General features: G+C 28.2%; 1 protein-coding gene across 3 annotated transcripts in view; it reads right to left on the reverse strand.

Annotated features, from left to right (window-relative positions):
* The window catches only part of LOC123298430 (cyclin-dependent kinase 14), a 420696-nt gene that overhangs the window by 200856 nt on the left and 194632 nt on the right, over positions 1-25208 (reverse strand). For all 3 annotated transcript variants that reach the window (XM_044880428.1, XM_044880427.1, XM_044880429.1), the window contains exon 2: positions 16058-16171. In XM_044880428.1, coding sequence (XP_044736363.1) covers positions 16058-16171 — 114 coding nt within the window. The remainder of the gene's footprint in view (positions 1-16057; positions 16172-25208) is intronic.

Below are 25208 nucleotides of genomic sequence, written 5' to 3' on the forward strand. Positions count from 1 at the left end.
CATCATTTATAACACATCTTCCAAGTGTATTTAAACATGCGGAAGTTTACAAAAAAAGATCGTAAGAAAAGAAAATCCGTTGATAGAACATATCTCGAAAAGCATTGAAATTGGAAAGGATTATATGTTTATCAAATTCAAACGAACTGAGGTCTAATATTTCGAAACCGATTTTGTTTCAACTGGTTTTTCCCAATGCTAGTGTGTATGCATTTTTTGTTGCCGGATACTATTTTTTAAGGACCGAAACTCAAAGCCACCATCGGTATCAGTTAGATGTTACAGATATGATCTGAGCTAGAGAGGTTCTATGTTCTTGGCAGAGTTCAGGAGTCAACTCGGAATTCGCCATGGGGTTAGGTTAAGTTATACTGGCTGTACACGAGAAATACTTAGGCCATAGTGCCCATTATGATACCATATATGTGTTTTACCACCTTTGTCCGCTGATAATTTTATTAATCAACTCCTAAATTCTTTTAATTAAATTAATTTTTTGTTGTGACGGCGAGAATCGAGCCTACTATCCTAGCCATGCCACATATAGATTTGGTTACGTTTGCTGAACCACTAAGTTTGAAATATGGAATGGTGAGTGGGATTTACGCTTAAATTTCTGTATTCCAATTAAATGTCACATAAAGTCACTCGATTACAGGTAAATATGGTAAATTAACAAAAAAATATAAATACAATTTATTATTATAATTTCTTATCAGAATTAAGATAAAGCTACGTTTTTCTGTCAAAAAGGTAACTGGTACTCGATACATCTCGCTACGGAACACTGATATATAAAACGTTTATATATTATTAATAATAACAATATTCTTTACATATATGAAATACGAAATTGTTACAAACATTCTCAATTTAGATTAAGTTTCTTTTGTTATTCACTCGGGTATAAGTGCGCTTAAAAACAAAGAAGAACAATTTTTTGAATTATTGAAGAAAATTTATGCTGATAGATATATATATATATACACAATATCTACCATAAATATTTTAAATAAAAAATTTCTTAGTAAAAAATAATGTACATTGGTACTTCAAATAATTTCCACGTATGTATTCCTCTTAGGAATTCCTTATATATTATTGCAGGTACCTTTGTATCTATTTTTACTTTTTACAAAATAATATATTGGATGACCTTAAAAAAATTGTTTTTGAATTATTATTATTCGAGCAAAGTGTCGCATAAAGACTACAATGTTTAAATAAAATTTGAGTTTTTCAGTTTTTAAAGTACTTTCAAGTAATGGTATGTCAATCGGATTAGCGTGAACATATGCAATAGTGAAGGAGTTTGTACAATTTTTAAAACTCTGCAAAATAAAAAAAACTTTTAACGAAAACAAAACCGACTGCAAAAGAAAAACAAATTAATATGCACTAAAAAGTAAAAAAATAACAATAATATAATGTAGTTAAAATTATTGTTATTTTTGGAGTCGGTGTCAGCCAAGGAAACAACTCTGACAGAATAGTTTGCTACATTAGGTCGGCTGACACCGACTCCAAAAATAACAATTATTTTAAACTATATTATTTTATCGTTGTTTTTTTACTTTTTAGTGCATATTAATTTGTTCTGGAAAAGTTTTTCTTTTAAGTCTGTTTTTTTTTTTATTTTGTGATTTTTAGTGAATTTGAGGTACACTAACTAATTTATCACTAAAAAAAGAATCATCGAAATTGGTTGGTGTGATATTGAGTTATTCGTTCTCTTGTCGTGCATACTTAATGCAAATTTAAGACTTTTATGATTTTCTTATGGATGCCGTTGCCATAACTGGACAAAAATGGGAACTCACGGGAAGCATCAGCTTTCAAATAGATAAAGAATCATCACAATCGGTTCACCCAGTCGAAAGTGCTGAGGTAATACACATTAAAAAAATACAATCGAATTGATAACCTCCTCATTTTTTGTTTGAAGTCGGTTAAAAAAAACCATCAATTTTTCAAGCCTCTTTTACCATCTTAAAATACATTAAAAAGCATTTAAGAAAATTGCATGAATTTAAATTTTAAATAAACTAAAAATTTTATATTTTTAACTGTAGTTTTTAATTGTATTTTTAACGTAATTAAAAATACAATTCCTGCCATTTAATTTCTGGCACAAATTCTAACACATAAAGAATTAATGATCTCTCTCTTACTTCAAGCGGTAAATTAGATTAGATTTAGTCAGACTAATTAATGTACACCTATATTCAAGGACTTGATATTAATATTTGAAAATTAAGGATAAAATTGTGAGAACTCAGATAAGAAAATTTTTGCGTTTGCTCTGCATAATCCTGTGCCATATTTTCGTTCGCAGCGATATTATGACATACTGTCATGTTGTGTAGGTATTTACATCAATATATGTTTCTTAGTTTCTGAAAATCTGCCTTCCATTAAATAATCTCTATAAAAAGACTCTATAGGTATAGTTAATAGAGTCTCAAGTGGTAGAAAATCAACTGATATAAAATTGTATTTTGTGATAAAAGTGTAACGTATTAATAACATTTCACTCCTGTTTTATCCTTGCAACGAATAGAAAGATTATTTCTTACCATTTTAATGACCTGAGGCATTCATACAAGACACATATATCTAGTCAAGAATTACAAGGCAAGGGAACAGTAAAGGTATTTTCTCGTTAATATGTTTAGTGACAAAACTTATTCTCCAGGAGATTTTACTTAGTTGGGAGTTATCGTGTCGTTGAACTTTCAAATGTCGAACATAAGACATCAGAAATTCATTTTGTTTATCATTAACTCGAATAAGCAACATTTCAATATTTCGATAAAAATAAACTGTCGTGGTTGGGAAAAATGTAAAACTATAATTTTACATATAAAGTGATATGATAAAAGATCCAAAATGTAGGAGGCGAGCTGTAATTATAGGGATTACTTTTTAAAAGGGCTAAACCTAATTTTTTGCTTATATTTATCAATCCTACGAGAATTTAATCCACAAAAAAATTAAAGTGGACAAAGTTGTTAACAAGAAAGTTGTATTGCAGGAATCAGATTTTCAAAGTTACTTGCTTGACAAACGAACTTAACTATTAGACAGTTTACGCTTAAATCAAATTAGAAGCTAGAGCTTCGGTAAGAGAGAACGCTGTCGAGCTATCGTATCATTTCCTCTATGGTGACGACATCATAAGATACATAGATATGCGGTAGCTAGGCGGCGTTCTCTCTCTTATCTGCGAACACTCTCACTTATAAGTAGCAAGAGTACTCGGACACTCTATTATTATAATATCTCTTTGAACATTATAATAATTGAAAATCGATCTTCCAAATCTTACCATATTGTCGGAAGCCTTAGTTTAAGGTACGAGTTCTTTTAATACCAATTTTTTGTTCTTCAGGTTTAACATCTTTTCTTTTCAAAAAAGAGCATACTATCTATCCTCTTGAACTAACTTTTAAATTAGCAAGCATTTAAATTTACGAAAAAAGTATAAAGTCAATATTTGAACTCAATATTTCCGTTATGGTAATTCTTTGATTTTCTTAAGAATTGATGTAATCAACAAATTAGTGGTGACATAAACCGCAAATCAGTACCAGCCTTAATGTAGATAAATTTTCAACGACATATAGTGAATAAAAATCAAAAAAATTCACAACAACAGACAAATTTAAATTGATATTAAATTGCACGTAAATGAATGAAAATTGAAATTATTTTTAAATCAAAATTCAAAAACTACTTCACACAATTTTAGATGCAATTACAACACTTCTTAAATTTATTACGTGATAATAAAATTTGATTTGAAAGTGTTAGTCAGAATTTTCCTTTTGAAATGACAAAACACATTAAATAGATGCTGTATAATGATATTCCTTAGAAAAGTTCTATGTCTTTATATGTACTGAATGTACAATAATTCTGTATGCATGAATAAAGACAAAGATACAAAATATTCATTTCGAGAAGATTCATGTCCATGTGTAATTGTGAAAACCAGGCGGAAAAACTAATATTCCGTAACTTAAAGCAAACTATATTTATCAAAACAAGACTTTTCGAGAAATCAGAAAAAAAAAGTCATTTCTAAACAAATATGTACAACAACTGTTAGTTAGCGCAAAGGAAAGAAAACAAAACAAAAGTTGCTTCTCGCACAAACTCAAAACATTAAATTTAGAATTGTTGAAATCAAAATTTATCATTCTCTGGCCTATATAGTATGAAATATGTGAAGATATTATAAATATCATTCAAATTTATATTATTGTCACCAGAAAAAAATTATGGATGGACCATGAGATGAAGAAGTGAATCAAATGTCTACAAGTTCGCCTTTCGGTAACTTACTCAACAATATTTTAAAAAAAATTCTATTTTGTTTTGTTGAACAGAAAGAATTTGATCTTGCATTTTCCCACAATAATTAATTTAAATCCTGAAGTGTCAGGGACTTCAAAAACAAATTTCCGTTTGTACAAAGTTTTTCCTGAAATATTTGTATACCATATACACGAAATGTATACAAGGTATATTAAGTTTAGTCCCAAGTTTGTAACGCTTGATAATATTGATGCTACCAACAAAATTTTGGTACAGGTGTTGATAAAATCACCTAATTAGTCCGTTTTCGGTTGTCTGTCCGTCTGTCTGTCAACACTATAACTCCTATTATAATAACTATGTTAATTGGGTCTTGAGTACGCAGGATCCATCTTGTAAACCGTTATAGATAGAAAAAGTTTAATTGTAAAAAATGTGCCTTATATAAAAATTAACAAATTTTCTTTTAAACATTTTTTTGTAAACAGAACTGTTTACCCACGAGGCCGAAACGCCCCCACGGCAAGAATTAGGTGCAAATTTACAGTATGTATTATATAGGAATATCAGTTACATGTGTGTGGTTATCTAAGAGTGGATATCTTTCTTTACTTACAAATCGTCAAAAAACAAACGATAGCGTAATCAACACTGTCTATACATGGTATTTCAACAATTAACTTAACCAGTTTTATCTCACCGCAATTGCAGGTTAAAATCTCTTTCTTATATAAGTATCGCCCAAGTTTGCAATTTCATGTTCACTTTCTGGGTACCCATATGTTTGATACATTTTGTATTGGATATTATTGCATTCGTAACAACATATAGTTTCATTTCTACGCTATCATCATGGTTCTATGCACATTATATTTGCATTCTTCGATGAACATTCAAGTGTTTGTCATATTGCTGCTGCTATAAAGTTACATTTTATTTTCTCTAACTTTACTCTGATTTTATTTCTTCCACTTTGTATGATACTTTATTCGTGTGGTAACATGTCTTCACTTACAAAGAAACATTTTATGATACCAAAGTGAGTGCTCCTCGTCTTCTTCAATATTTGAAAATATGAAACGTCACAAATGTCATAATACGGTAAAATTAAGAATCCCCTGATGGAAAATTTCCCATCATTATATGAATGTTTAAGAATAGAAGTTCAACAGTAATAAACGTTATGTCTTGGTGATAGAAAACTTCGTAGAAAAATCCGAGTTAAATTTCGGAAACATTGTTTCTTGGCAGATTCATTGCCTTGGGTAAGAAATTGTGTTCATGGTTCGGTAGATTATTCTTTCGGCGTTATTTTTTTCTTTTCGATTGCGTTATTCGAAGAATTTTTGTAAATGTTGTTTGATGGCGTTAGTAGTTGTACTCATTTTGGTTATATCAGCGGATTTTGAATTTTCATGGATATCTGAACGTCCTCAATACTGATTGATAAACTCGAACAAATACTGATTTTAAAATCACATAATTTTGTGGAGTTAGTTCTAGGCCCACAAACTCAAGTGCCACTGACTTCCAGAGCGCATAGAAACAATTATTATCAATAATGTCCATTTTTTGTCACTCAATGTGCCTTATTTAATTTTGATCGGATTCTAAGTGATATATAAAAAATTCCTACATATTCAACTTTATAATTGAAAAAATGAGGTGCCGATCAAAATAATTCTTTACTAAATGCTAATTAATTATGAATATATTAATTTTTACACTGCTAAATGCTAATTAATTAATAATGAATATAATAAAGGATGTTAGTAATTATAATATCACACATATTATGAATAAATGGATACAAATTAATATGATACTTCAGAGAAAAAAATATGTAAAATCATCAAAATATGTAAACATATTTATAACAAAACTATTTAAAATAGAATAGTCAGCATATTATGGATAAAAGTGTGGATGTAACTACTACACTTCACTGTGCACATTAAATGTACAGTCTCATTTACAAAAATTGAGCCTAATTCAAAAAGCTATCAATGTTATTTATAATAAAAAATCCCTACAGATTCGAAATATCAAAGTAAGGATGTTTGTTTGTTACGCTTTCACGCAAAAACTAATTAATGGATTCGAATGAAACTGAACAATAATGCAATAATAAATTATTTTAAATCACATTATTTCTAAAAATACCAATAATTTTTCTTTTGCTGAGTTATTATTTGTTAAGACAGTTTCTTTCCCCTTGCTTATGGTTGTGAAACCGCGCTCGAGGAGAAATAGTTTTGCTAGAACAACCTTATTTGGCGAGCGTTTTATATAATTATAATTATAATAATATCAGTATTTAGTACTAGTTATGAGACTTTTAGTGTGTAATAATCTTTTATTTTCTAACCTAATTTCAACAACTTATAATTTTTGTGACCTTTCTGCTACAATAAATGTGTAAGTTCAAAAGATAGGCTAAGTAAAAAACATTTTTAGAAGTAATTTTGATATTTTGGACAGTTCTTCTAAAACAGAAAAAAACAGTACCAGGGTTTTTTATTAAAATCATTTACGATTGGATCAATTTTTCGGAAATTATATTGTACATCATATTATACCCACTCACATAATATTTAATAAAATATAATATAAAACTTTACATATAATCAACGATGTGTATAGAAAAACCTGCACTGGGAAGGTTTGAAAGTAAAGAGTTAGTTTACTACATTTGTGCGTGAATTATTTAAATATAGGGATAAAATTATATTCATATGACACATATCTACTTCAAACGACAATGTAAAATGTCGTAAATAAAGTTTGTAACAATGTTATATAATGGCGAGGTATAGGGATATTCATTTTACATAGTAAATACTCTTTATTTCTAAGAGAAAACGGATTTTTTATCAAGTTGCTTATGTGGCCTGGCTAGAAGAGGTTATACGGAGAGGCAGCTTCTCCATTAAACGACTTGGATTATTGAAAAGTAGGCTTAATTAAAAAAAACATCCCTATATACTTTACTAGCTGTGAACTACCTGCTTTGCTCGGCAATATCCCCACTTTCACTTCTTCCCCCATATTTCCTTGCAAAGTGTTTTACAGTTTTGTAATGCACACGGCGTGCTCTTTTATTTGATACCCCGCTTGGGTATATTTGAAAATAATCGATTATTCTTCCCCATCTTGTCGATCCACCTTTCCACCCCCCGAAAGTTACAAATAGAAGTAGAATAGAAAGGTACAGTAAAAATTATTGAGGTTGGTTGTATATCTTGTCAATATTTGAGCTTAATTAATGCACAACTTCTTAAGATTTTGAAGCACATTCATTTCAACCCCCATTTCAACGCCTTTCTCGACTATATTATGCACGTAATTTACATAAAACCTTCCTCTTGAATCACTCAAAAAACCGTATCAAAATCAAATCAAAATCCGTTTCGTAGTTTTTAAGATCTAAGCATACAAAGGGACATGATAGGTACAGACAACGGGAAACCACTTTGTTTTATACCACATAAAAAGGGACATGACAGCAACATAATTAAAGGCTATAATGCAGTGGTCTTTCCTTTTAAACCCAGCGAAGCGGGCGGGTTTCAAGCCAATTACACATATTTATGTAAAAAAACGAACTTTAACAGCATAAATGGCTAGAAAAAAAGTATAGCAAATTGAACTTATCATTAAACGAATATTGAAGGCGATTACTTGGCAACTACAACGATTACAACATTACAAAAAAACCCATCGTTCTCTCAATATATTATAATATAATCCACTTAAATTTAAATACAATATTTCTAAACTTTCAAATTCAATAAAACTAAAACCAAAATAACCAAAACATACTTAAAAAAACTATAAGAAAAAAATGACACTTGTCTATGTCGATTATTCAACTAAAAAGATTTTCACCCCTATTCTGGAAACTATTAACGTATTTCATTTTTTGCATACCAATTTACACATATATTCTACCCATAAATCACTCATGTTGCATTATATTCATTGTTACGTCACAGGAAAGTGAGAAAAAAAAAGTATATATCTTTGTAGGTACCTTCATCTCTCCATAGATTTCTTTTATATGTAATTTTTAAACTTCAAATCAAGTTTAAAAACATGCTTTATATAAGTGGATCTGTTTTAGGAACATAAAAGTGATTTATGAAACTTTTTTATTTTTTATCATATTTTAAAAACGTCTTTTCTTCTTATAAAATAATGACAAAGGAAGAAACGTCTTAACTAATTGCTAACCACTTATTACTATTATGAAGGATATTCTTTCTATGATTAATATAAAAATCTATCTTGTATGCTTTGGTATTGAGTATAAGAAAAAAGTACTTGGAAAAGTATATTGTATCTAGGAAATGATACTACAGAGTTATATCAAACTGTAAAAACGATGGCACAATGTTTGAAAGTAAGATTGTTAAAGCATCGCAAAAATTAATGCTGTTATTTTTGAATTATTTTTGGCTACCACAATCATAATGGTTTTGTTAAGGTAAAACTATCGGTAATAGACTTTGCATTCAGAATTTAATGAAACTTAGCATAGTTGTCCATTATTATATCATAATTAACCAGTTAAATTTTTAGGGGCCTTCAGAAAACTGAAAAAAAGATATTTTAAAGATATTTTAACATTGATCCTTATGGGAAATCGCAGATTTTATTTTATTCCACAAAACTGGACGTTCAGATTTTCAGTTCTCTGAAGGCCCCTAAAAATTTAACTGGTTAATTATGATATAATAATGGACAACTATGCCAAGTTCCATTAAATTCTGAATGCAAAATCTATTACCGATAGTACTACTTTAAGCGATATATCTTTGACGAAAAGCTTTTGCTAGCAGGAGTAATGCACGTTCTCCGAATTCGGCTCCTGACTGTTTTTAATTACACTCTTTACTCGCAAAGAAATCTTCGAAAGTTAGCTACCCTAGTTTCCGTTTTTAATTTCGTGAAAAATTTACATGAGAATTAACACAATAATTAATTTTATATTAAAAATAAATTTCAACGAAATTGTAAATGTATGGGAAAAATCACAACTGTTATAGTTTCATCCAATTAAAGCAAGTAAAAAGTTTAACAAATGTTGATTGCTTGTTTAATTGTTTGGTTTCAATTTTCTCTGATGAAAAATAATTGACAATCACTTTACAATAACACAACAAACTCTCTCTATGTGTCGTGTCTCTATAAACTGAGGACCAAATGTTTTCATTCGCTTTAAAACATCAATAAAACCACTGTATATAAAAGCTTTATATATCTACTTAACAAAAAAAAGCTACCAAATAAATCTCTCATCAAAATAACAAGGATTTACTATATGGTTCAAAAAAACAGTTTACGACAAGCAATGGCAATGAAGGAAGTTTCTTGTTTGTGTGTTTTGCGAAATTAATTTCACTTAATTGCTTGTGAAAATTACAAATTTTTACGTCTCTTACACAGTGCAGTTTTTTTATACTTACCAATACCCCAAATTCCGGATCATCCACGTTGAATACACTCGTTCATATTCCCTATTTAAAAACAGTTAAGAGGAAAACTTATTCTACGAAAATATAAAGTGTGGATTCATCCTGAAAGTGTAAGTTCAGTCTTGCGTTTAAATCGATCTCAAATACCTTGGGATCATGTCCATAAAGTTTAAAACATTACAGTAGGTACGTTTCCTACTCCGCTCTAACAATGTTACCTCGAAAAACATCCACTAATAATAAAATTTGTATTATATAGGGTGGAATATTTTAGTCCACCTTTCTTTTATGGCTAAAAGCTCGTTTTGTAGTCAACCAATCAGAAAATAACGGTGTGAGTTTGATGGGGAAAATCCTGGTTTGATATATTAGATTGAACCTGGTTCTCCAAGTTGCTTGCAAGAGGCAATTTAGATCACAAAAGGAAAGAGACAGAATAACACTTTAAATTAGAAAGTTGATCCTCATAAAAAAAAACTAACATCGAAAATATTTAGCTTTCGGAGGAAATGTGACTTAAAAATATATCATTATTACATTTTATCGAAAGAATGCTTTAGCCAAAAGTTGTCAAGGACAATAGAGGACATTCGCCTGTGACCATGACTTTGACCTTTCAAATGCAATATTGACATAAGGTTTTCGTAAAAATGTTTTAAATAAAAATGTTGGTATTTTTATGAGGATCAACCTCCTAATTTAAAGTGCTATTCTATCTCTGACCTTTTAGGATCTATATTAAAGCAACCCACAGAACTAGGTCCAATCTGATGTCGAAACATGATTTGAATACAAAACGAGCTATTAGCCATAATATATTAAAATGGCCCACCCTGTATAATATTTCAGTTTTATATTATATATTTAAACTATAATAATAATAGTGGAACATTTTTACGACTCATTCTATAAAAAGCTGAGTTACCTTTGAAGAAGAAAACTTTATACTTTAACAATGTTTTTATATTTCGTTAACTTAATTATAAAGTTGGTAACATCAAAGTCTTTTTTACGGTTGATATTACACAGCTTATAACTTGTGTGTGGTTGGATGATTTCTGTTGTATTTATTTTTTTAATAACATTCTTAATAAAATTCATTTTATAATTAAATAATAACTAAGAGATTTGGGAAAAAAATTTATATCATACAAAATTTTATTTTCTTCAAATTTTTATTTAAATTGATTGATCTTTTCCCAGGTTATACAAATAAAAGAAAATAATTTCCATAGGGAAATGACATTTATTTGATATGTAGAAAATTAATTTACTAATATTTTAATGTTTTGAAAAACATTTTAGTAGCATCGCATATAAAAAAATTAAGTATATTAAGCAATAAAAGTCATTTTTATTTTAAAAGCTTTTCTTATATTCTAAAGCTTCTTCTCTTGTAACTGAACCATGTACGATTGTTTCAAGTTTATCAATATTAAGGGCATTTAAGTTTCTCAGAAAATGAATTTTTGAATCTTGAAAGCATGATACCGTTCCAAGTATTGTTCTTTATAAAATTATAAAAACTTACAACCTTTTTTGGAGAAAATTATGAAACTTTACAATTGTTTTCCAAACAATCAAATTTGGAGAAAAATTATAAGTTCTAGGTTAAAGCTAACGCTTTTTTTACTTACAAGAGATGATATATAGTTGTGGAAAATAAATTTGTAACATTGAAATTAAATTTATCGGAGCGTTTTTCTACTTTAATTCTATATTATGAAATGAAATATATGTCCTTAAATTTTTGTCACTGTAACACAGTTTAAATTTTTCATCCAACCACATATTCTGCATACATGACATAACATTCATAGTCTTCGCTACACAATTATTGTCTCATCGTCCGCAGCCTATGCTGCCGTCATTCAACTCCCCCAATATAGATGTATTTATACACAGTCACCGCACGATAGAACTGAATCAAATTCCTTTGCAACTGTTTAGTAATGTTAACAGGAATGTAATTTCCTCAGATAGTAATTGCCGGCGACATATTAATAATTAACAATTAATTTACACGAGGGATTATTACTCATATAGTATACAACCGATAATATCTAACAAAGCGCACGCGCATAAGCATTTGTATCATTTATATGGTGCAAAGTTATAGGTCATGAAATGTTTTTCAACTTCAGTTATCAGAACTAGGAACAAAGCCATTTAAGTCTAATTAGAAAAAATTATTTATTTATTTATTCTAAAAATATCACAAAGACACAGAAAAATTTTACGAAAACAAAGCAATATGCTTTGAAAAACATTCCTACACAAATCAGATTATTTGAAAGAGAAAAATGTAGTTTGCGTGTATCTGAAGTAAAGCCTCCGCGGGCACTCCTTACAGTTTGGTTTTTTGAGTTAAATAATAGAAGATAAAATTGAAGGGCTTTCATTCTATTTTTTAAAGTCTACCTAACGAGATTGTACCACAAACTTAAAAATATGCTTAATGATCTAGAAATTGTAATTAACAATAGGGACAGGAGGCTGAATTGTTTAGAAAAGGTACTTTAAAAGAATAATAAAGAAAAGAGACACAAAAAAACATTTTTGGTTTTCACTGAGAAAACTCAAAGAAAGTGCCAAGACCAAGGCAACAATGGCTAGACGATGTTTTACAGACCTCTGTCGAATAGAAAACGGAATGTAGAAAACCAAACTGAAAGATGAACTTATTTTTTTACCCTTTTGTGTGAGGTATATTTGGAGAAATCTTGTCAATTACAATAAGAGTCTTCCAAAGTCGTTCCCTCTCTGACTGGAATATTACGCTGGATTGTCGCTTTCGAAGTTTGACCAATCAGCTTAAACGATCAAATGAGAGCGCCGAGCCCAGCGAGATGAAAAAAGAGGGCATTATATCAAACTGGAGACTATAAAATGTAGTTTCTACAACATCCTTTTCCTAGTTTCTACAACAACCGCTCGGACATTAAACGCAAGTGAAATTTAATTTAAATTGACCCTCTCTTTCTCGTTAACAGGAAACTTATGAGTTCAAAGGTTGACTCTTAGCTGCCTTCAGGACACTTGTGGGATCTCTACTGAATCATCATATGTTGAATTCTCGGATCTATCAGTACCTCTTAGGGAAGACGAGCTTCAAGAGTGTCGTCTTTTTAACAGCGGGAATAAAATGAACCTACGTAAATACTATTCGTAAGATGATGATACTTGTAAAATATTTAATGGCCTATTTACTGGCACTATAAAGTATCTGCTTCCAGTTTCCAACGTCCTTTCACTTTGAACAGAGGGTACTTTAATATATACAACAAGGACGCATAAATAGAGTACACCCTTAAAATTCCAACCCAGCCAACATAAATGAGATTTTAATGAAATATTCTTATAATATTCCTTTCCAAATTATTATTAAATATTTATTCTGCTCTAGATTTTCATCCAATATTAAATTAGAAAATAATTAAAAGATAATAATTTACTGTAAAAGTTATTATTTAATGATCGTACCGGTATACTTAAATATACTTCGTGTACGTGCGTTTTATACGACATGTTTACGAGACAGTGTGGTGGTACTCGAAGAGAGTGGTTGTTTTCTATATACATGTCGAAATTTTCTGAATTATTTAGAATGCAAATTGAAATACTTAATATTCAATCAAGTTTGTTAGTTAGATAACGGTTTGTTAAAATGAAGTTTTAATTATAAGGGTTTGTTTTTAGTATATTTAAAGATGTGTCTGTCGTGTTTGCAAATCTTAACAGTAATTTGATAAAAATTGATTCTAACGATACCACTATCTACATTTATACATTCTTGAATGATTCTCTAGCCACATTTATTTTTACTCCCTTTAACTTTTTAAACAGAGAACAAGAAGTGTCGTAGGACATCCGGTAGAAAATGTTCCTTTCGACTTAAATTATGAACTATTGAATATCTAGCGCAATGAAGGAATGGTTATAAAATTGTATTTAATAATTTTTTTCGTTTATTAAGCAATGAAAATAGACATTTTCTTATTAATTATTATTATAAAAATATAACGAAATCAATTTTACGATCATAATTATAAAATATTTAATAAAAAGCCATTTATGAACAACAATCAGAACTAACCAGAAATCGGAATCAATTAATTGTACAGTTTTAGTTAATATTACATAGGTGTCGTTTTTTTGTTATACTATATTTTGTTACCATAGAGATGATTTACATTTGTTACACAAAAAATTGTAACGATTTTTTTTACCAAAGTGCCAAATTCTCAGAATCCAAGCATATTCCCTCAAACAAAATCTAGTGGAATCAGGTTTAATTCAGCTTTATTTTTCCTTTCAAAATATTATTTGATAGTCCGGAGGATCTTGTCAAATAATATATGATGATTTATCCTTGAGAACTTTGAAAGATCCTGAGAAGTTTATATTAAAATATTCTTTGTGTGAGTTTACTCAATCATCCTGGACCCAACTGTACCAATCATAAGAATCTTCTCCATGAAGACAGACATGGTTTTGGAACCATGTTCTTTATCGCACGTTATCGTACTTATTTGTTTGCTGATTGGGAGGTTACACTAAAAAAGGGCGACAAAAGAAAAAACGACATCAAAATCGATTATTTTCATCAAGATCATCTAGGAAACTAAAACTTTTTCAATCGATTTAGCTTGCCATGAATTTTGTGAAATTGTAAAAATATTTCTATAATTTGTAAATTCGTGTTTTTTGTCATTTTATGTTTAATCATTTCAAAAAGTTGAGTTGTGAAAGTTATCAGCAGTTAAAGATAACAGAGATAATTTAAAGTAAGGAAATTTTTATTTCGAACGTTGTTACTTCCGTGCCTTGTTACTTGCCTAGTTGATTTGGCAATTAGAATGTAGAAAAAGTATTTCGCCTAAATCAAGACTTATTTTGGTCCATAGTTTATAGAACAACCCACCAATTTTTAACAATTTTTATTTTTATTTTTTTGTATCAAAAGATTCCTTGAATTAATTTCACAAACGTACATACATAAAGTCACCTAATATAAACTTTCAAAGGGAATTCAATGTTTTTATTTCATTCCAGTTTTTTTTTTATTGAATAAAAATAAAATAAGAACGAATTATTGATCCATGACAAAACGAATATGTAAGATATGTAAGTATGTATGTGTGGTATGTACCTTTTTTGTAAACACGAAATGCTTCTATAGATTTCTCACAGGTAAAAATAGAGGAGAGGAAAAACAGTACCTATGTTACAAAGTCAAACATTAAATATTCAATAGAAGAAAATATATGTATTATATTGGTATGTATTCACGTATTCCTGTATGCATGTGTGCTACACATTTTGGTTTACAGGATGATACATTAAAAATTAGTCATGTACCAGAGTAAAATGATACTTGTATCGTTGGTTTATTATTTGCATATTTATTATGTCTATTTAAATAATAAAATCTTCAGAAAAAATTCAATCATTACCATCGAAAATGGTTCAACCCAAAAAAATGGTTCTAATTATCGCCTCGTATTGTGATACCCGACTGCGCGATGCAAAGGAATGGGTAATGTGTTTATCAGGCTATGTATGCATGTGTGTTTGTTGCTTTGCTGCACACGTAAATTTAAGAATCAATCACTGCAATTGTTTTTTTCTTTAAAACTACTGCAATTGTTTTTTTCTTTTAAATTTAAATTTAACGCAGTCGGGTTTTTCTATTTTTTAAAATTATTTTTGTAAACTCATTTATTCACATCCCGTTTTTTCATGTTTTCAGTTTCATTTCCAAAGATGCTTACACTTAATTTTTAGATTTAAGGGCGATTGTTAAAATTAAGTATTTGATCTTAAGGGAATTATCAGTAGTGACTTTTTCCACTACCTTCACCGCAATGGCTGAGTCCTTGGAATTATGACAAAATTTTCTTTAATCTTACATGGATTGACTTTTTAAAACTTATCTGGTCTCCATAAAATTTCCAAGTGCTAAAATATAAGGGGTCTCCCATAGTAATCGCATGTAGGAAATTTGTGAAACCATGCATGAGAACCAAATGTCTATCTATTCAGAAAATTTTATTCCCTTTGAGTTTCTCTTGCTACGTATGTTCAGGGAACTTCTAAGCGGTTATCGACGTAGGCTAAAATATATAATTCGTAGCCTTAAATTTATGTAATCATTTTGGGTTGGTCACATTGTATGCAACGCAAATAAAAAAAATAAATATAATATAGAAACAACATTGTGGATACAAAAGAAGAAAAAAAAATAAAAATATACTCACATAATCTACCGAATGAATGTGACAACCTTTTCTTGAGTTTTTGGACACGTGACAGGGCACCGCTCTTCTTTTCTCGCATGGTGACTACCGGAAGGCCAGGGGTTGCCGTCACGCCTGTAACAAATAAAAAAATCATACATGTATAAAAAATTTGAAATAATTCAATTGTTACTGTCTAAAATATATTTATATATATTCGTTAGAAAAGCATCTAGATTTTTTACAATAAAAACTTAATATTTGTACTTAATATAAATACTTTATATTTGATGTGTGGTAGCGAACAAAGACAGATTAAAGTAAAGTTTTTTCATTAATTAATCGATGATTTTCAATTGACCTTGTCTTAATTATCAATTATTACTATAATTATTCATCATGGATTTAATACAAATTCGATGTATTTGAAATCAAATTTTAAATATGGTCAAAAAAATTGACCAATTTAAGTTTAAATTAAAGCAGAACAAAAACTTGCGCGGCATAATTATTTATGTACATAAATGAATTAAGAAATATTTTTACATTTGAGAAATTAGCAACCAATAACAAATTTATTTTGATCTGGCGATCTAAAGTAAGAAAAAATATTTCAATTAGTTTATCCATACTGGTGATGACTATTTTCTTGACAATGCTTGAAGTAGACTAAAACTAAAACTGTCACTGTAGTTATTAAAACTTGACAGGTTTTTTTAGAAAGATTACACTAAAATTGTTAAATATTTCGAGAATAATAGGAACGCAATTCATATCGTATTGAACTTTAAAACAATGGGTATACTAAGACAGGTTTTATTCACTAATATATTTTTCGATTAACACACGAAATATCTATGCTGTCATGGCATAGTTCAGATCACTTTTTTTAATGTCCATGTTAAAATATCAGAAAAATATTACAAGCATACTTCATCGATAAAAATAATACTAATTGATTAATTATAATTGAAAACCTTTAAAAAATGAAAGTAATTATGAGTCAAAAATTTATTAACAATTGTAGAATCATAAATAATATACTTTTACTTATTGATAATCAAAACAATTTTATTCAATCAGATATTCAGAATAATCAATAAATATTCAAGATGACACACACATCAATGAAAGTACAAAACAATTTAATTTTTTTTTTTTAATTTATACTTTCACAAATAAATATAAGTTATCGTGACGATTTCAGATAAAACATTTCAAACAATCGTTTTGAAAAGTGTTCTGTTTTTTAATTAAAAGATTCTTAACATTTTCTTATTACTTTTAATTATCATTATTGAATCTCTCTGTTTTCAAGGTGGTTCTGTTATCCGCCTACACTAAAAATAAAGAAAGGAAAGTAATAGCGAAGAAGCAAGAGTTTTAGTTCAGTTTTTTGTGTAAGCGATCAAACAATAAACAGTTTTAACATAAAAACATAACAATAGTTCATATAAATGGGGTAAGATAGAACTTTTTTCTCAAACTTGAAAATTTTGAAATAACAATTTTATTAAGAAATGCATCTAGACAACCTGTTTCATTGTTTTATGTACGGCACGTACAAATAGCAACTTACACCAAAATATAGATTAAAACATAATTTTCATTTTATTACAACATTGAGCCCGGTTGAAGTTCTTTTCTTTTTAACATCACTGGCTCAATGTAACTGAGGGTTTAATAGAGGGTTTTTTCAAATATAGTCTGATACCGCAACTGAATTCTAGGCAAGATTCATGCAATAGGGGATAATCCTGATGTCGAATTGGCCATATTACCCATAGACCTGATACCATGACAAAATTTGAAAGTGAAATTAAAATTGATTAAAAAACGAAGAAGTTCTAATCAATCAAAGATTGCATTCAAAGATTGCCCATCTCCTTTTAACAAAACAAAGTTTTATATGTTGTTATCTCTATGGCGATATCTACGTATGACGTCACTAGTGGGTATCTTCTTTTTTGTATAATTAGGAATTTTAAACGTTCATATCTTGCATGCTAGTAAAGATTTTTTAAAAACCAACTTTACTCTTCTATTTGTGGAGTGGCAATTATTCATCTGAAGTGAAAAAAAAATTAGTCCGACCCCCTATTAAACAAGGCAGTAATAAACGGATTATGAAATTATCTTATGATCGAGTTTAAAGAAAAATAGCGGATTACTCAATTTTTTACAAGCTTTTATTTTTTACAAGTTAGAGTGGAATATTGCAACTCATTTTTGAAGCAAATATCTTCAACCGATTGAGCTGAAATTTTGTATATATAATTCATAAGATGGTAACGCATGATTTGAATTTCCCATCGCTTCCAGTATATTTCATGTACATACCTTAGTTTCAAATTAACAAATTTTTAAAGGAGAAGCTTTTACTGTACTAAAGTAGAAAACACTTTTATAGAAGCCATTCATACATACATGGCCAATTGCAAAAGCTTGAGGCGCTCGATATAAAATATCAACAATGCTTCGAAGCTCCTCAAGCTTTTCGAATAATCGTGTATAAGTGACCCCTACAAAGTTATTACTACTTCTACTTTGTAGTACAATAAAAGCTAGCCCTATAAAAAGTACTTTTATTTAAATTTTTCTTTATTTCTATAAATATTTACTATTCAATAAAGTCCAGAAATAGTTAAAATTTGTACTCGTCGAGTAATTAATAGCTGTGCATTATTATTTCGTTAAAAAAATTAGTTTTTAAAACATATGTTTAGAAGGTTAATGTAAAAACAATTTAAAATTTATGTAATACCAAATTTTTAATTGAATATTTTTAATTATCAATTAGTCACAGATGTTTATATTTGGTGTTAAAATCTGTAGCTCTGTTACATAACTCTATAAAAATAACCAACTGTGTTAATTAGTTTGTACTCCATTATAAAACTTCCTGTTAAATTCAATTGTTTTTATTTTTTAAAAGGAAAATGTTTTTTTCTATTTATACATTTTCTTTACACTAAGCAAGCACCAGGTATTTTTTTTTTTAAACAATTGAACAAAAAAATATCGTATGATAAAAAAATTTTATATCACAAAAGCGAGATCCGACATCGTTAGTAGTACACCGGAAATTATTTATATAACGGATAAAATTTAAAAAGATTTATAGGTATGTGTTTCTTAAGGAAATGCGAGAAAAAATATATATTGTTTAAATTGATTTATGAAATTCCATGGTATGAAAAAAATTGTATTCCAGAAATAAAGAATTTCTTTTGTATGTATTATTAATTTAGAAAAGAGAAATTTTTTATCTGTAGATAAAGTGCTTGATTTAGATTGGAAACAAAATTATTTATTAATAAAAATTTGCTTGCGAACAATTACGAACTAATTGTTATTTGATTTAAAAACACATAATTCGGAGTCAAATTTTTCTTTTGTTGCGAACAATTACGAACTAATTGTTATTTGATTTAAAAACACATAATTCGGAGTCAAATTTTTCTTCTGGATTATCTAGTGAGATATTAAACCAATTTTAGTTTAATCGTTTCGGATGTTCAACGTTACGGATGTTTAAAGAATTTTAGCGTGAATAATGGTTTTTGTGAAATATTAAGAGTCTAACGGCGCTGTTCGGAAGCAAATATTTACAGCCTACATGATAAAATATGTATCAAATGAATTTCGCGAATTAAAGTTTTCTTTTTAGGCCCAACACGCATTGGAACAAGAGGCCCAACAGACATTGGTATAAGATCGATCTTGAGCCATCTGATAACCAGGTTAGACATTTTTGTTATAAATTTTGTTGTTTTTCGTCAAGTTTATACTATTATTTTCGTAATTAAATTATCTTTATTCTGGTACCAATGTCGATGAGTTTACAGATCGGTGTAGATCTGTTCATACCATTTGAACATAACAGGTCAATATAAGTAGCTACACCGATCTGTTAACCAATCGAACATCTTTAAGTACAAAAATCAATAAAATTTAATTAAAAATATGTTTGTCTCATCTGGTTATCAGATGGGTGAAGATCGACCTTATACCGTCTCTTAGACCATGATGCAGCCAACTAATTTAAGACGAAAAGTTTTGTTGCATTAAGAAATTATAACGCACAATGAGCAGGCATAGAATTCGAGAATTCGATTTAGACAAAAAATTTTGTTACAATGAATGAAACATATAGTATTAAGATTGTCGAGCAATGCAACTGGAAAAATGATATTTGACAATTTTTCATCGCCACACTCCTTTGTGTATCCTTTAAAATATCGTTAAAAGAGGAACCTAATATTTTCCTTACATTTTTTATAAGAAGATTTTGTAATCGTAGAAAAAATTTCATATTTTAAATATTTGTTTTCGGAGGTACAGAAGTAAAAAAATAAATAAATAAAAATAATATGCAGACATATAAACATACAAACATTTTACGAAATTACATTTTGTTTTTGTTTTTTTCTGATGATGATATTCTTAAAGTGTCGTTTGTATCTCTTATTTCTTTCTTCGGTCCGCTCTCCTTCAACAACCTATTTATTATATTTTATTTAAAGAAAAAAAAAGTACATAAAAAAAAGTTCGCATACTTTCAGTTTTATTATTAACAAAACATCATACTACATTAACAGTACCAACAAAAATAGAGATCATCGGCAATACTGAGTAGAAATTCGGTATTTGGACATTTTTATTATTCACTAAAATTATAAAACAATTTTATGGAAAAAGCGATTTTTATAAAGTTGAAGAGAGTATTTCATCAAAGTTTTTTTGAATATCGAATAGTATTTTCAAAGAATAGGATCGCTAGAAATTCGAATAGTATTTTCAAAGAATAGGATCGCTAGAAATCTTTGATGAAGGCTTATATTTTGGAAAGATTCTCCACAGTACCGAGATTGAATATGATCTTGAACTCAATTTATACGTGTTTTGGATTTTTTTTACCCTGCCATATTCACTAATAATTCCCTACCCATAATGTGTAATTTATTTTGATTATTCAAATAGCTATAAATGCCTTTGCCAATAATATTGAAAGATTGCTGGCACACGATTTGCTCTTCCCGTAACTACGTAGGAAGCTAATGATCTAATGAACACACGATGTATAAAAGACTTGTTTTGTTTTACACCGAGAATTTTTGGAACTATTTTCCTTATCGCACGATATTTGTTTGCTGGTTGGAAGTTAAAACCAAAAAAACTACAACAGACACCAAAAACCGACATTTAGGTTACCTAGGAAACTAAAACTTTTACAACCGATTCAAGTAGGTTGTCATGAATTTTGAGAAAATGCTAAAATTTTTCTATAGTTGTCAATTTGTATTTTTTGTCAAAATTTTTTGTTGTGAAAGTTATCAAAAGTCAAAGAAAACAGAGATCATAAAGTAAGTACAATGAAATTTTTACCTTAAATTTTCAGAAAATATCTTATAAATAAAAAGAGTAACCGCTACATTTATAATGTACCAAGGTACGAAATGAATGTAGTTCTTACCGAGTGTTCCACAACACATTTCCATATTTTTTTTATATCAGTTATGTGCCTGATTTAGATTAGTTGGCAAACAATTTTTTAAGATATTGGCATACAAGGAACAAAAATGTCATGATTTTTGTAATAAGTAACTTAAAAATATCATTGAATTCCTTTAAAAAGTGTCACTTGTACAAATCTAAAGAAAGAATACCGAGAACAGTGGTTTAACTTTTATTTTAAAATGAAAACGTGTACAACAATAGTGTAGTGTTTGCTTTCAGTAAATATTTTGTACGAACATCTAAGACACGAAAAGAGACTGTAAAAAGATCATCAGAGCATACCTTTATACAAAAGAAAAGTATAATTCTGATCACAAAAGATCCGTTTTGTCAACAGGGGACGACAACATATAACGGGTTTTCCAATAAGGGCGTCCGATATTTAAACTAAAACAAATAATATACGAGAATAAAAAAAAAATTTTTTTATTTGATAAAGTCTCATCTCCCCTTTTTGTGGTAAATAAAGCCAAATTACAATCGAAATTTCGTTGGGTAGTGTGATGTAACTTATTTTGGGAAAATTTAAGGCATACAAATTATTTATCAAAATGAACTAACGCTCAGTTCCCGTGACTTATCGTGTACTACGTGGTTTTTATTACTTCACTTTGTTAAAATGAATCAACTATTTATCATTTAAAATTTTAATGATTCAGTAAAAAATTATCGGACAATCTGTGACCGACATCACGACGAAAAACTTTTGTTTTTGTTTACTTTTAATCATGTGTACGGTATTTATTTACATCATGGTCTCTCGATTATAATTGATGATTTTTAATATGATACATACAGCGTAAACTAAATATTGACAATAAATATTTAAAATTCGGATACTATCAATGGAAAACCCTTTATATATAACACAATATACGATATAATACAAAAAAACCTGCAGTGAACATATAAAACCGTTTGTTTAAAACATTTCGTTTAAAGAAAAACTTATTACATTCAAAACTATTTTTCAACACAATTTTGTTCCTTTTTTTTATTTATTTATATATTTTGTTTCAAAATAAAATAATAATAAAAAAGTTTTTGTAATAAATCTTTGTCGTTTTAAACAAAAAACTTTATAAATTAAAATTATTGTTTTGTCTGTTTTTCATTCAAGACCATTTTATTTTTGAAAATTATTTTAGGCAGATGTGATTTGTTTTTGCAAAGTTTGTATTGACACGAGAGACCAATGTGTCAATTGAAAATTTTCGTTGTGGAACAATAAATTATTTATTTGGTACTCATATAGCCATAAAAAGATTTGAAACGGGCAAATAAAACAAAATTTATTTACAAGTCAAGACTAGAGCTGGCCGCAGAAATGAGTAAAATACGTGGTATTTATAAATTATCTTAGGTTTAAGTAGAATTAAACTGTATTATGAAGCAGAGCCTCGGAAATGGAGTAAACACATTGACTTTTACTCTAATAAAAATGAGAAAGATTTCTTCTCAAAATTTAGCTATGTCAATAATCAGCACTGAGGAATTAATGCTCTGAAATATTGATATAAAATTTTCTCATAAACACGCCAAATAATACACGTTTTGCATAAAAAAAAGTTTTTATGTATCAGTGTTAATGAAAAATACATAATAAAAATATTATTGAATCACTTTGTAATAAAAGGGCTCAATTATATTTAATGTAGAAATATGTAAAATTGTCAACTGCATATGTTTAATTGAAAATTAACACCTATATTTATTTCTCTTAAAATAATATAGTAACGATATTTTAATGTTAAAATGATTAATTTTTCCAGTTTAAAATCAAGTGTAATAGATATTAAAATAAATCATTTTGTTTAATGATCTCATCATTTTGATGATTATTTATATTGTTTATAAAAAAATATATAATTACTTGGTAATATAAATAAATAATAATTTAGTTAATATTATTCATAAATATTTATTTCTATAAATAAATAGGAATTTATTGCACTTAAATATTATTACTAACTAATATTTTATCTATTTATTGTCAAGTATATTATTGATAATTCTGATTCATTTTAATAATTTTTAATTTAAAATTAATAATAATATCTCTTTATTTTTATGATTGTTAATATTATTTTTAATTTACCTAATTGTTATTGTACACATGATAAAGAAAATTACGTTTTGATAATACATACTCAACATTTTATATAATACAAAAAAGGTAATAATACTATAATCGCAAAATGGTGAAAATCGAAAAGTAGTCAAAAAGATCTGCGAAGTACTCTTGTCGATTACACCACATCATGCTAAAATTATTGTTAAAATTATCTAAATTTGAAACTATATCAACCATTTGCTTTTCAATGCTTGTTATGATTAGAGGAAAATGAATATAGAATTAGTAGAGCCCTGCGTTGAACCCAGCGGAAATTGAATACAAACAGCCATGCGATGATTTATAGAATTTTTCAAAATCCGATAAGTTTTACCCAGTTTTTGATTTTAACTCTAAAGACAATTTGTAACTTACGAGACATTATACGATACAGACTAAATTCTGGAAATATTCCAAAGTAGATGAATTCTTGAGAAAGTTAGAAAGAGCATGATTGATGAAAGTTACAACATTAATCAAAAGCTACGACCTTCAAATTGATCGATTCGCTGTATACAAAAAAAAAAAAACTAAGTTAATAAAGGAAGGAAAAAACTTTTTATCGAAAATCAAATCACGGAACTTTTCCTTTCTGGGTACCTAAACCATTTAATCACCAGATCATAAGATAAGTCTGTGAATTCGTCGAATTTTACAAACCTTTGAATAATGTAGCACCATTATAAATATTTTATAGAATTCACTTTTGTTTGTAAGCTTATTGTATTAACCAACAATTAATCATGTAAATGAAAAAAAAAAATTACACTTCTTGCCGGTAATCAAAACACGAAACTAGCACTATTTAGGCGAATACTCATTTTAACTAACTTGATTTTAACATTTTAAAATGACTACAAGAAGTCTTTTAGTTTAATAGTCTAAGAACGATGTAAGACAGAGAAAGGTCCGCGGTTCAATCCCTTTAGTTTATTAGTCAAACAGTTTTAAAAAATAGAAAGTTAGATTTACTTTAATTTTTCATTTAATTTAAACATGTCGTTTAGTTTGGATCGACCTTTTTTAAGTCAATAAGAAAGTTTCGTAATATTATTTAAGATATGCCTATCTCAGACTTATTGAATTTATTTATATAAAGGAATATTTTAAACTCAAATTACAAATTTGATTCCACATTTTCCATTAAAATATGAATAATTATTATAATATTATAAAGATATTCTATTATGTTTATGTATAATTATACATCTATACACGTGTGTATATGAGCACATACCTGGATTATTAATTAAATTATAATGGATAGTTAATTTATTTTTAATTTATATCTGCATACAAAAGTTATGATGTTTATTATAATTGTAAATATTTATTAGAAGCTACAATACCTGCTACACTTACTCCATTTAATTAAATTTCAATTTTACTTTTATATGTGAAAGTAAATTTTGAGTAAATCAGATTATCCGACAGCTTCCTTTTATTTTGCTTAATTCGGGAATAATAACACCATATTTTTAATTTCTATTTTATGCGTAAGTTAACTGAATATTTTAGTTTTTATCATAGCTACATAGC

Source organism: Chrysoperla carnea, chromosome 4, assembly GCF_905475395.1.
Source record: "Chrysoperla carnea chromosome 4, inChrCarn1.1, whole genome shotgun sequence".
Taxonomy (NCBI): domain Eukaryota; kingdom Metazoa; phylum Arthropoda; class Insecta; order Neuroptera; family Chrysopidae; genus Chrysoperla; species Chrysoperla carnea.